This window comes from Crinia signifera, chromosome 1 (assembly GCF_055691185.1).
Source record: "Crinia signifera chromosome 1, ASM5569118v1, whole genome shotgun sequence".
Lineage (NCBI taxonomy): Eukaryota > Metazoa > Chordata > Amphibia > Anura > Myobatrachidae > Crinia > Crinia signifera.
This window is the reverse complement of record NC_139217.1, coordinates 88,845,869-88,860,157: the sequence shown is the minus strand read 5'-3', so window position 1 is coordinate 88,860,157 and position 14,289 is coordinate 88,845,869. Positions and strand designations below refer to the sequence as shown.

Sequence of the window (14,289 nt, the reverse complement as noted above, 5' to 3'; positions counted from 1 at the left end):
TGCGATGCGATACGATGCGATGCGATCCGATCCGATTTCTAAATCGGAAGCCCAGATACTACATAAGTACCGTGTATTCTATTGTGACCTTTCCGATGTAAGTTTTTGATCTAAACAACATTAATTTATAATATTGTTTTTTTATAGTATTATAGTACGGTTTAATAAATAAATTGGTAATGTATCTGCTACATTAAATATTGTTACTTGTGGTAAATAGTACAAAACATGTACAAAATATCATTGGCATAAAATAGAGACTTTCAGGTCTGTGTTTACCCCATTTACTTCTAAGTTTAAGGAGCACATTTATCTTATTTGAACACTACTTTGCGTAAGATTTATCCAGAACTAACTTTTACACGTTCTCGTTCCTTTTGCTTCTATGCTTTGGTGCTCACCGTTGATGGGTTCCGAGAGTGGAGAGAGAGGAGGGGGTACTACCGGCATTCAGAAATTCTAGTTGTATTGCAAGACATCACAAGAACATGTTTATCGGTTTGACAACAAAAAAAATAAGCACGAAATGTATCATCATATATAATAACTAACAAGAAAGGCAGAAAAGGAAGAAACAGGAAGCAAAATACAGTTAAGAGTAGAGAAGTGAAGTAAAGAAAGAGGGGAAGGGGTCGAAGGACCACCATTACGGTAATGCTCAGGGTGGTCTGGGCGCATCAACATTTTGTTTTGTGTTAATTTAATCGTAGCGCAAATAGAGATTACAGAAGCTTTTAAAAATATATTACACTATTCCAAATCTGACGGAGATATACCTTGGTCTCTCTCCCATGCCTTGGCCAATGTAAAAATAGGAGGCTTATGATTCGTTAGTAATAATAATCAGATTATTTAAAACTAGAAAAAAATGTAAACTATTTAAACCCCAATTGAGCGAAGGATATGATTTTGCAATAAATGTTTGTTTACTTCACTGAAGCAAAACATGCTTGAGTTTCATATTTTTTTGTGTTTAAAACAGTGAGGTAAATTTACTAAAATGGGAGTTCTATTGAAGACGGGATGTTGCCCATAGCAACCAATCAGATTCTATTATCTTCCAGAAGGTGCTAATGAACTACGAAGTACAATCTGATTGGTTGCTTTGGGAAACATCCCATCTTCATTAGAACTTCTGTCTTTGTAAATTTACCTCAGCTGCAGATTTTTCAGAAGCAACAAGTGAATATTGTCGCAATGTACAGTAATGTTTTTTTTTTCTCCTCTGTTTTGCAGCAATAATTATTTGTGCACTAAGCATCCTGACAACATATGCCATCCCTGCAATAGTTAATGTGGAGGCATGGAGCATTGCCCTGCTCACAGTGTTCATCATCCTCATCATCCTCATTGTAGCAGTCATATGGAGACAACCTCAGAACCAGCATAAAGTTGCTTTTATGGTAAGCATGGATTGGGTTCTCATTACAGGCCCTGGGTTAGAGCTATTATTGCTTTTATGCGTTTAGGAGAGGCAGAATCAACTCCACATTGGCGTGGAGCTGATGTTATATAGTGTGGCGAGCGCAGCGAGCCACCGAGCCCGAAGTGTGGCGAAGTGACACGGGATACATGTAAAGTAATCTGCGTCCCCTCGACGGGCTCGCTGCGCTCGCCACTCTTCGGGCTCTATATATATATATATATTATATATATATATATATATATATATATATATATATAAATAAAATCAACTCCACGCCGACATTGATAGTGGGGGTATGAAAAGGTCGGAGGACGCATTTTGAAAGGAGGGCACTCACCAATTCGCAGATAAAACTTCTTATTTATTCAATTCATTAAAATATGGAACCTCAGACAGTCTGAGGTTCCATATTTTAATGAATTGAATAAATAAGAAGTTCTATCTGCGAATTGGTGAGTGCCCTCCTTTCAAAATTATATATATATATATATATATATATATATATATATATATGCAAGCATTTAGAGAGCCAGCAACATCCTTACCAAAAAGTATAAATCTTTAATATTGAAAATTTTTTCAATATTAAAGATTTATACTTTTTGGTAAGGATGTTGCTGGCTCTCTAAATGCTTGCATGCATTATATACATATATTAGCCATAGCACTCCGTTTTTAAACGTTGTTAGTGTGTGCAGTACAAGTCTCATGGTTTCTATATATATATATATATATAGTTTTTTTACACAACATTTTTTTATTTGAAATTATATAACAAATTTGAGTGTGACTGGCATTTTTCGCGGATATTTTGCACATCTCTCACAGAGATGTTGACACTCAAAGGGTTAATAAAACAATCCATGATTCTGCATATCAGACTGAGTGTTTTAACTAGCGCAATACCAGACCAGTGTTTCTTGTGCCAGTTAGAGGCTGATTGGTTGGTACTTTGGAATCTGTGTACACACCTAATGCATCTTTTCTGGCCAAGTCAACAAAACATATCAGGCATGTCGCTCAGTTTATACGCCCAATACGTGGGTACCCGTGGTTGGAAGCAATGCCCCATGACCTAGTTCTTTATAAATGTAGGGCAAAACCATATGTCATACAGTGTTCTGTTGTGTGCTCGGCATCCAATATGTCGACCCATCTAGTGGGTACCCAGCTTTAGCCCTGGAGAGTACCACACAACCATCTCCAAACTTTAACTTTTTGAACACAGAGTGTAACACGGCAGTTAGGAGCTGATTGTCTAGTAATTGCATCCCTCTTCAAGGCTTAGTACAGTACATAGACCCCTTTATTCTTTCCACTTTACCTCTCTGCAAGTTTTGATACAGTGCAAAAATGATCTGTTGATTTTAAACCCAAATGATAAGATGGTGTCAATTGAATTCCAAGTGACCTGAAGACCAGGTGGCAATGTCCCCATACTAACTAGAGCCCAAATTACCTGGTGTCCTGATGGACCTGAAGCCCGTATACCTCTCCGGAATGGGGGATGCATTAACAATTAAAGATTACACCCTGTGGTACCTTGGGGTACTTTCAGAGGTGGCCACAAAAAAGTGATACTCTCCCTCATCACATAACTGAACCTAAGGATAACCTATAAACAAAATTTACTTAATGTCATTTTTTTTCTAAGTTTCTCAAAAAGAAACCTTTGGCCTAGGTTCCTGTGAAAAAAAAATCTAAAACTTTAGTGTGGGGACTACTGCGGTACACTGACATATTTGCATACAGTATGTTTTGTTATCTCTGTTGGGATCCAGATGACTCATACCCCTTTCACATCGCAACTCGGTCCCATGTTATTGCCGGGTTGATGACGTGTCGGTACTGATTGAAGCACGGTGTGAAATATAACCCGGGTCGACCAACCCGGAAATTTGACCCAAGTTATAAGAAGGGTTAGACCCGGGTCTCCCTCTGTATAATTAGAGACCCGGGTTTAATGTGAAAGCGCCAGAACCGGGTCGAATCCGAGATGCGATCCAGTGTCTGACCTGGGTTTGTGATGTTAAAGGGATATCACAGACCATGACTAGCTAGAAAGTCAGTAGAGCGACACCATAAGTTTGTCAGTCATTAGTTCGACATTGACCAAAGGTTGACATTCGCAAAAAGTCCTTTTTGCGAATGTCAATTTTTTTACAATTTTCATGTTTTACCATACGCTTGTACTCCCAAATGGGAATGTTAAAGTGTTCCGAGTGCAGTGGTATCGGAGCGAGGCATCTGGCCGAAGCATGGGCAAGAGAAGTGAGCCATGTGAGGGTATGCGCTACACTAATTGGGGGTTTACGTGCTCAGGTGTCACTAAAAAAACATTAAAAACTCATGTGGATCCTTTCATGTGTCGACTTGCTAGTGTCGAACTATTGACAATGTCAATCTATTGGTTGGTACTTTGGAATCTGTGTACACACCTAATGCATCTTTTCTGGCCAAGTCAACAAAACATATCAGGCATGTCGCTCAGTTTATACGCCCAATACGTGGGTACCCGTGGTTGGAAGCAATGCCCCATGACCTAGTTCTTTATAAATGTAGGGCAAAACCATATGTCATACAGTGTTCTGTTGTGTGCTCGGCATCTAATATGTCGACCCATCTAGTGGGTACCCAGCTTTAGCCCTGGAGAGTACCACACAACCATCTCCAAACTTTAACTTTTTGAACACAGAGTGTAACACGGCAGTTAGGAGCTGATTGTCTAGTAATTGCATCCCTCTTCAAGGCTTAGTACAGTACATAGACCCCTTTATTCTTTCCACTTTACCTCTCTGCAAGTTTTGATACAGTGCAAAAATGATCTGTTGATTTTAAACCCAAATGATAAGATGGTGTCAATTGAATTCCAAGTGACCTGAAGACCAGGTGGCAATGTCCCCATACTAACTAGAGCCCAAATTACCTGGTGTCCTGATGGACCTGAAGCCTGTATACTGTACCTCTCCGGAATGGGGGATGCATTAACAATTAAAGATTACACCCTGTGGTACCTTGGGGTACTTTCAGAGGTGGCCACAAAAAAGTGATACTCTCCCTCATCACATAACTGAACCTAAGGATGACCTATAAACAAAATTTACTTAATGTCATTTTTTTTCTAAGTTTCTCAAAAAGAAACCTTTGGCCTAGGTTCCTGTGAAAAAAAAATCTAAAACTTTAGTGTGGGGACTACTGCGGTACACTGACATATTTGCATACAGTATGTTTTGTTATCTCTGTTGGGATCCAGATGACTCATACCCCTTTCACATCGCACCTCGGTCCCATGTTATTGCTGGGTTGATGACGTGACGGTACTGATTGAAGCACGGTGTGAAATATAACCCGGGTCGACCAACCCGGAAATTTGACCCAAGTTATAAGAAGGGTTAGACCCGGGTCTCCCTCTGTATAATTAGAGACCCGGGTTTAATGTGAAAGCGCCAGAACCGGGTCGAACCCGAGATTGCGATCCAGTGTCTGACCTGGGTTTGTGATGTTAAAGGGATATCACAGACCATGACTAGCTAGAAAGTCAGTAGAGCGACACCATAAGTTTGTCAGTCATTAGTTCGACATTGACCAAAGGTTGACATTCGCAAAAAGTCCTTTTTGCGAATGTCAATTTTTTTACAATTTTCATGTTTTACCATACGCTTGTACTCCCAAATGGGAATGTTAAAGTGTTCCGAGCGCAGTGGTATCGGAGCGAGGCATCTGGCCGAAGCATGGGCAAGAGAAGTGAGCCATGTGAGGGTATGCGCTACACTAATTGGGGGTTTACGTGCTCAGGTGTCACTAAAAAAACATTAAAAACTCATGTGGATCCTTTCATGTGTCGACTTGCTAGTGTCGAACTATTGACAATGTCAATCTATTGACTTGACCTTTTGCCAATGTCGAACTATTGACTGTCGAACATTTGGTGTCGGCCTATTGACTGTCTAGCTAGACATCATCTGTGAACTATACCACATCCATTTCTGTTCCTTTGCACAATAATGTAAAGTGTGTGATCCTGTTTTATTCCTTTGCTGTAGGTTCCATTCCTACCGTTCCTTCCAGTATTTAGTGTCCTGGTGAATGTTTACTTGATGGTACAGCTGAGCGGAGACACCTGGATAAGATTTAGTATTTGGATGGTTCTTGGTAAGTCAGACAGGGATTTAGAATCTTGCTGTAATAATAAGAATTGTTTCCATATCATGACATTATAAAGACTCCAAACATTTTTCCAGAAAACCTATTCTAATACCAAAATAGAAGTATTCATTTGAGAATGGAAAATACATTAACATATATTGACATTTCTATAGTAATAGAGACATTTAAAAGAGACAGGAGACACCTGTGATATGGCAGCATTTAGGGCACTTGAACATAAAAGCGATCAAGTTTTCCACTAAGGGGGGTATAATTTAATGTGTGCCGATATTCAGGCACACACCTATTCAATCTTGGTCGTTTCAGGCCGTCTTTCTGTCATGCAGATTCGACTTTGTAAAACATTGAATATGCATTTTCGAAAACAGCTGCTGTGAAATCTGCATCCGTTTTCGACAACATACACGCGGATTGACGTACTTTCCGATTGTCAGAACATTTTCGTCAGTCAAAGAATGAATACCTATTGTCAAATATGCTGATATTTCAGACGGTTAGAAATGTTCTGAAAGTCGGAAAAGAAGATTGAATAATCCTTAATGGTATTTTAAACATTTCTCAAGAAATCACCCAATGTTTGTTATTTGTTATATGTGCGCAAGTCCGTTTTGCAGACATATTTGGTAATTGAGCATACAAACTTTTAGCAAGAACGGGGCAATCCAGGGTCATAAGAAACTCAGCTGCAAATCAACCTGCGGCTGAGTGGCTGTCTTGAGTGGGCTGTGGGCACAATTGCAGTTGGATAACAGTTGTGCGCACCCAGAGATCTGACTGATTTCATTCGGATTTCTTTCACCACATACAGGACTAATGCAAATACAGTATGTGCTTATAATAATGATGAAGATAAATCGGAAAGCTGCTGCCGACAATGAACACAAGTTCGAGATTATTACTTAAGTTAGCATTAATAAATACAGGGCTTGATTCAGATCAAAAATGCAAACTCTTTCTTTCTATTCTAATATTGTACAGCTTTGTCTTGTGTCATATAACTTTTTTATATGCAACTGTTTTTTTTTTCTTTCTAGGTTTGCTGATTTATTTCGCTTATGGAGTAAGAAATAGCCTTGAAGGCAAACCTAAAAAACATGAAGAAGAAGAAGAGGAAGATGAGGACAATGACTCTGACAACAGCGGTATTGAGGAAAAAATATCAGGAAAACAAAATGAGGAGGAAAATGCCAAAGAAAGCGATCACTTTATTTTGCGTGAAAGGACAAGTGAATGCTAGTAACGGGCAACTATTTGAGAAGATATTAGCTGCATCAGTACTGCAAAAGTGCTGGGGTTTCAACAGATCACACACAAAGCTCTGTTCTATGGGTCTACGTTTTCTCCTAAAAACAACCTACTTTTACCTAGATTTTCCATATCTCCTAAACAAAAGTTTGAGTTGTTTTGAGGTATTGCTGCTAAACCGCTTTATTTTATATCTATACTGTATGTCTTACTCTGCAATCGCTTATCTGTGACTGAAGATAGGGTAAAACGTACGGCCGACCAGTGCCTCAAATAGGAATATAAACCTATTTTCTTAGCTTTTAAAAAAAAAAAAATAGGCAGTAGGCCACATTCCTGAAGCCCCAGAAATATAAATTGTAGCTGATATATTTTTATTACTATCTTAATAACTGGCCTGCGATTGTATGGTCAGCAGACATTTCTCAGGAGAATGTTTCATAGTCCCAGCATTGTCAGGACGCAATAAGATTGTGTGAGGAAAACTATTGTATTTTTTTTTTTCGAGATGAGTTACCTGGATAGAGTACATTATAAGAAGCTTTTATACACATTATTTAAAATATTTCTATTGTGTTTTTTTAAGCACCCTGTGGGCAAATCTTTCAGTGATGCAGGATGTCCCATCTCGGCACACTGAATATGTGGCTTAGAGGGATTTAGTAATATTTATCTATAGTGGATAGTTATTAATTAATTGTATGAAACTGCTGTAAGATGTTAACAAATAGTAATATATGGTAACTTACTGAAAACAGAAAAGTGCGTTATATCCCATTGCAACCAATAATCTCTTCATAAGTTTGACCTGTTTTAAGGTGCATACACACTGTACAATTTTTTTGACCAACTTTTTTGACCAATTTCGGCCATTCTGAACAAAATTGGTCAAAATATCTTTCAGTGCGTTTGCGACGAAAGACGAATGATGATGCGCCTACCCAGTTGTTCATCAAGATTGTTCGGCAACTGTGCATGCAGCTCAATTTGGATATCTTTCAAAAAGAGTCTAAAAACTGTAGCTAGATCTTTCGTCTGTCATCAATATCTTTCGTCAACATCTTTCGTCCAGGACACTGGGTTCAAGGGAAATGTCTTTCAACGAAATTGGCCCAAAAAAATTGTACAGTGTGTACGCACCTTTAGACTTATAGAAGCTGTTAACTAATTGGTTGTGCCATATGTTATTAAGTGGAAATTATAGTGACCACATATGCAGTTTACCAGATATTGCACTGTATCTGGCCTCAAAACATTGCAGCTGTCATTAATTAACCTATCATATAGGTCATCTCTGGACATGTAAATACGGTTAAAAGGCTAACCACTATTGGCCTATGTCCAGCCTTATTCCTACCATGTTAAGAAACACTAGAGATGCAGGAAGTGATGTGAATTCAGAGGCTACAGTGTCAGTTTCATGGATACAGTCCAGCCCCAACATGTCTGCCTCCACTGTGTGAAGGCAAAAAGCACATCTTTAGAACCTCTATGCCTCCCAGGAACTTTTATGATTATCTCTTGGCAATAGAAAGCAAATGCTTCCTCTGATTTTAATGAATATTATTTTATTCAAAGTGTCATAGTGTGCTAGTATAGTGTTCACAATATGACCTTGTACAGTAGGTAGTATTTTCAAAGTAATAAAGTAAGATATACACTGTATTGGCCAATAACATTCTGCAGGTCTGAGGAGGACTGACCTTTATTTAGCCACCCATATATCTATACATAGTCTAACACTGTTACACTAATAGCCTAAAGCACTAGTCATCATATTTCAGGCATTTATTAACTCTTCAATATATTACAATATGTATTTTATATAATGTGCTCAATGTATAAGAGCTGTGATTTTCTGTGCAGGTAAATCCACGGTTTATCTTTGTATAAATTCGCATATTTGGTGTTTAGAAAGTGTTACCTTTTATGTTACTTTTATTGTTTACTTTTATTTTTTTTATTTTAGTTTATGTACAGGGAAAAAGTATTGAGCCTTAAAAAAAATTCTCAAGTCTCAATGTTAGTTTATACGTAGGATATATAAAAAATATAGAATTCAATATTTAATATTACCTATATTAAATGGAGATAATTAATTGGTACATCAGTCATAATTAAGATATGAATGATGGAAATGCCGTATAAGCCATGTAGTATGAGTGCATCTGAGACGTAATGGTAAATACCATTACTATATAACCAAATTTCTGTAGTATTTCTAACTAAAAACACAATTGTATTTATTCTCTGTAATATTTAACGCGTAAATATTAAAATGGCACAAAACAGTGTACAGTTTACTATAGACTATCTAAAAAATGCAGGATCATACAATGTATGAGAATCATATTAACATTTCCCAATTTTTAAACTGTGTAGCGACACCTTATGTAATTATGGGGTAGATTTATTAAGCTCGGTGAAGTGATAAAGTGGTTTTTATCACCGGCCAATCAGCTCCTACCTGTCATTTTTCAAACCAAGCCTTTAACATCACAGTTAGGAGCTGATTGGCCGGTGATAATGACAATTTATCACTTCACCGAGTTTAATAAATCTGCCCCTATATTACATACATCTTGGCATCTGAAGTGTTCGTTGTTGAATAAAAGGACAGTATTAAAAAGATTTTATGATTTATACAGTATTATAATGAGCTTGTCAAAAACAGCAGCTCCAGTTACATGTATTTATAATAAACTGTGCCCAAATACTTTTCATAACAATTTATTTCATTCTGAAAGTAAAATTTAGGCCTGTGCCCCATTTATGCCAGTTGTCATGTGACTGTACCAATCATAATTCTGCTCTCTTCTGGTAATAGTGCTGTTGGTATTCCGTAACAGTCCCAAGATGAGAATGATCCGTAACAAGCTTTATTGGTACTTTACAGATATCAGTACAATACCATTACAATTAACCTCACCCAGTTGTTGCTCAATGGGCAGCTATAATCAATTTTAAATCGATTTTGTGATTGCTGATAGTTCTTGATAATCAATTGCACACGCAGGGCCTGATTCAAACCTGCGAATTTCCAGCACAAGTGATTATTGGATCCCATTTATAGCTGACCAGGTAATACAAAAAGTTATTTGTTAAAGGTCTATAAATCTCCCACAGTCTATCACCTGAGACAAAATATTTTCTGTGTAATTATTCATTTCAGAATTCAAAAATAAGGATTTCTCTCTTTTTTTTTTTTTTTTTTCCTTTCCATTCTGTTCTCTTTATTACCGACTGTACTATACTACTATATACTGTATATGTGAGAAACTTTCCCCCTGAATTCATCTGGTATTCATGCTTTACCTCAAAAACATAATTACTATTTTTGTTGTTTAATACTATTGTGTATAATACTTTACTGTGTAAGAAATGTACAATCTGTAATGCTTAAAAACGTTAGAAATTGGACTGTTAATGTCCATTTTACAGTACCGTATTTTGTTTCCTACTGCTCTGTTGCTGTACTACTTCACTGATAAGTATAGCTGTCATCTATACTCAGAGAAGGAAACCATTTTGTTGGCTGAACAGATATTGTTGACAATGCAGGTTATGCATTCTCTATGCCGATTTAATATTAGTCCAGTCGACAAGATGGCAACATGTTAACTTTATCATATACTGGAGGCTGCAGTTTCTGCATTCCAGTTTCTGCATTATTACGTCTCCAAGGATCACCTGTCTAGTAGAAGCCTCATTATTAGCTATGTAGGACAGTAGCAGCTCTAGTGTTGGAATTTGGCAAGTTTACTTCAAGTGTAGCGGGACCTCATAATGCATCACTGCCATTTTCTGTGGAATATCATCATGCACTTGTTGCTTTTACTGTCCATGATAATGTCACTGGGAGGTCACATTCCACATATAAAAGATCTGTTGTGATTTGTATAGTGGAATGAGGACATGAAGAAACTACTAGTTTATGGTGTGTTTGTTTGCTCACTCTTTTTTTTCTTCTTGTTTTTCTATTTTTTACAATTACCGGCTGCTTGTCTGTAGATTCCTACTCATCTGCAACATGTGACTTACAAATGTGCGCCATAATTTGCATCCTTTTCTAAATGTACCTGCTTTTCCTTAATGTAGTATGTGCTTTATAAAACATTGTACACTTTCTGTATTTTTTTTACTATACATAAAATCAGACAAAAAAAATATATATGTATTTTGCCTCAAGATTCCTCTTTGTAATTTAATTATATTTAGGAAAGAACATTTTACTATGCCAATTGCACAATTGAGTGTGAAATAACACTACATAATAATATCAGATAACCCATAGATCTTGGTTGCATATATTTGCAGATATACGGCTAAGACCTCAGGCTGTACGGCAAAACGTCTCTGTGTCACTGGGCTATCTAATTTTTTAGATTTGTATTTTAGGATGTGTTAGAAATATGAAAATATATTTCTCTCTTCATGCTGCTGTGTGACAACATTACTAAATATTTCATCTTACATTCTGGGCCAGATGCACTAAGCTTCAAAAGTGATAAAATTGATAGTGATAAACCCCCAGCCAATCAGCTCCTACCTGCCATGTCACAGACTGTGTTTGAAAAATGTCAGGCAGGAGGTGATTAGTTGGTTGTTTATCACTCTCCATTTTATCACTTTTGAAGCTAAGTGTGATATGTTGAAATCAATTGCACAACAAGGATATTTTCATGTGTATCGTAACGCTAGATCGTTCCTCTGGGAGTGCTGCCAATATCATTAGCGTTACCGGTGGTGCAGCAAATCGTATAGGGTTTACCCAGTGTAAGATTTGAATAAAAGGGTCACTCATCCACGCACACTGCAACTTCTTACATGAGCACTGTCAGCTGCTGTTCCTCCATGTCACTATCAGATGGCGAATGCGGGATAGCACATCCAAGCCTCTAGGGGCTCAATCCATTTATACTGCCCACAATGATTATCTCACAACCATGACATCACCACACCAGCCGCCGCAGCAATTTACAACAGCCTGAATTTGCACAAAAGTACTTGTGGCTCCATAGGGCGAGTTCAGATGCCATTGCCAGCATTGGAACGCCACAGCAACGGCACCCCACAACCTTAGCTTATAGGAGCCAATTATGTCACCCCGACCTGCTTCCTGTGAAAGTATTAAGCAGTCAAGATTTTCTGCTGCACGATAGGATAATTGTTCATAATCTTTATTTATATAGTCCTGTCTAAAGTGTTACATTAAAAATATAATACAGTTCTTCCATCTTATCACCCATTTTTATAAGGTCACTCACCCCTACCTATAGGTTAATTCTCTGCTTAAATGCCATAATACCTCAGTTTACTTTATTTTGTTACACGCCTAGCTGAGATATCCACCGACCACCGGATCGGCCAACCAGGAAAGTAAATACACTCCAAGTTGAACTGGCCCACAGGGGTACAGGGGAAATCCTAGGGTAGGCCTCACCGCCTGGAGGCCCAACTTCTCCTCTAGGAACCAGGTGTCAGACTGTGTACTTGAATTATACATGTGTTACTTTTTTGCACATTGCTATTGAGTATTTTCTACAGTGCATTACTGGTATTAATCTGGTACATTATCACACATGCACTAGCTGTATTTACTATATATATTTGTCATGCGGTCCAGCCCATGCATAATGGTTAGGCAAACTACTCTGGTGGGTGGCCACACCCCCTCTGAAGACTGACCACACCCCTTAACATAGGCCCCTAACTCTGCATTACCCAGATGGGCCCTTCATGCCTCATTTGGACACTGAGGGCCAGATGTATCAAGCTCGAAAAAGTGATAAAATGGAGCGTGATATACAACCAGCCAATCAGCTTCTATCTGTTTATCACTCTCCATTTATCACTTTTTGATTGAAGCTTGATCTATCTTGCCCTACGTACTTAATGAAGGCCTCTTAATATATCAAGCTGCTCAGCAATTGATGTGAATGCTGGTAATCGGTGTCAAATGTAAGCCTTCTTTTTTTCACATGTTGGGGCCCACAAAGTGTATACACAAGTTCAACTAGCAGCCAAATAGCAATGTTGCCGCACTGATATGTATATAAAGGTATCACACATTGGGGCCCGAAAACATCAGTTTTGGGGGGTTAGCCGCAAATATTAAGTATCACTTGAATGTATCAGGAGGGACAGGAGCAGGAATCTCCAATCCCTACGATCCCTCCTGCACCATCGCCGGCAGCATCTCTCATAGGTTACTATGGGGGATGCAAAGCTGCCCTATGTATCAAAGCCAGGCAGCTTTGCTTCAGTTCCCCGGGCTACCTCCATTCCGAGATGGCGGTAGCCCATTGTAGCCAATAGGCTACAGACCGCACTGCCACCGGGGTACTGGCTTCCTGAATCATCTGATATAGGTGTGCTTAATGACAGCTGTCATGGTGCTTCAGTGTACATTTGTTCATGTTGCAGTTCACTGTCTCCTGTCATCATCATCATCATCATCATCCTGGATTTCCAAATGCCAACGAGCCACAGATCAATGGTTTACAGGAAATTGTGAGTCAGCACAGAAAGAATAGGATCCATTTTGTATAAATAAAAATTGTAACTGTATTTCCACTGGACTCATACTATGTACAGCTCTTAAGGTGCCCATACACAAGGCGACATCTCAGAGGGGAGAAGTCACATAGGATCCCCTTGAACCATCCGACAGCTTCCTGGGAAGCAGGATCGCATATGATATATTGTATGTGGTCCTTTTGCATATAATGTATCGAATGCGATCTCAGCAAGGCCAGCGGGATCAATCTTTACCATTTTTATATGTTGTTTCATTAAATAAATATATTTATTTAATGAAACAACATATAAACATGGTAAACATTTGACATGTATTGCTTTAAAAAATGCTGCTTGTGTGATTTTCTTTTATAAGAGTGATCTTCACAGTCAGGCATAAGACCCCAACAATTTTTTTTGTTGGCCAGTGATATTCATTTTGAGTATATTGAGTTTTATTTGAAGAGATTTGTAGTAACTTCCGAATGCTAAGCAACACTGTTCTGCATGTACAGAATGTAATACACATATTACTGTACTTCATTGGGTTCCCAATTATCTAAAAAAATAGAGCCAATCTGGAAAAACGAATGTCAGATTCAGAATCAGCACCCTCAAATTACCCTGAAGAGACTCAAATATAAAAGACTATTTACAGAGTGTTGACCAGTGTAACCAGATAGGTGATTTAGAAAATGTGGACTGTTGATAGATCTCGAGGACGGTTTGGCTACCACTGCATTAGAACAATGCAGTGTACACAGAACTAGGCCTAACAGTAACCTATTTATATGATGTGTATATATATATCTATATTAATACATGTAAAGTAATATGCGTCCCCTCGTGGGGCTCGCTGCGCTCGCCATGCTTCGGGCTCGGTGGCTTGCCACACTATATATAGAATCAACTCCACGCCAACATGGATAGTG

General features: G+C 38.2%; 1 protein-coding gene across 5 annotated transcripts in view; it reads left to right on the top strand.

Moving 5' to 3' along the window:
* The window catches only part of SLC7A2 (solute carrier family 7 member 2), a 103,412-nt gene extending 92,446 nt beyond the window's left edge, over window positions 1-10,966 (top strand). For all 5 annotated transcript variants that reach the window (XM_083169682.1, XM_083169673.1, XM_083169647.1 and 2 more), the window contains 3 exons: window positions 1,237-1,403; window positions 5,470-5,578; window positions 6,628-10,966. In XM_083169682.1, the coding sequence (XP_083025808.1) occupies window positions 1,237-1,403; window positions 5,470-5,578; window positions 6,628-6,830 (479 nt within the window). In that variant the 3' untranslated portion in view covers window positions 6,831-10,966. The remainder of the gene's footprint in view (window positions 1-1,236; window positions 1,404-5,469; window positions 5,579-6,627) is intronic.
* The last annotated feature ends 3,323 nt before the right edge of the window (window positions 10,967-14,289 follow it).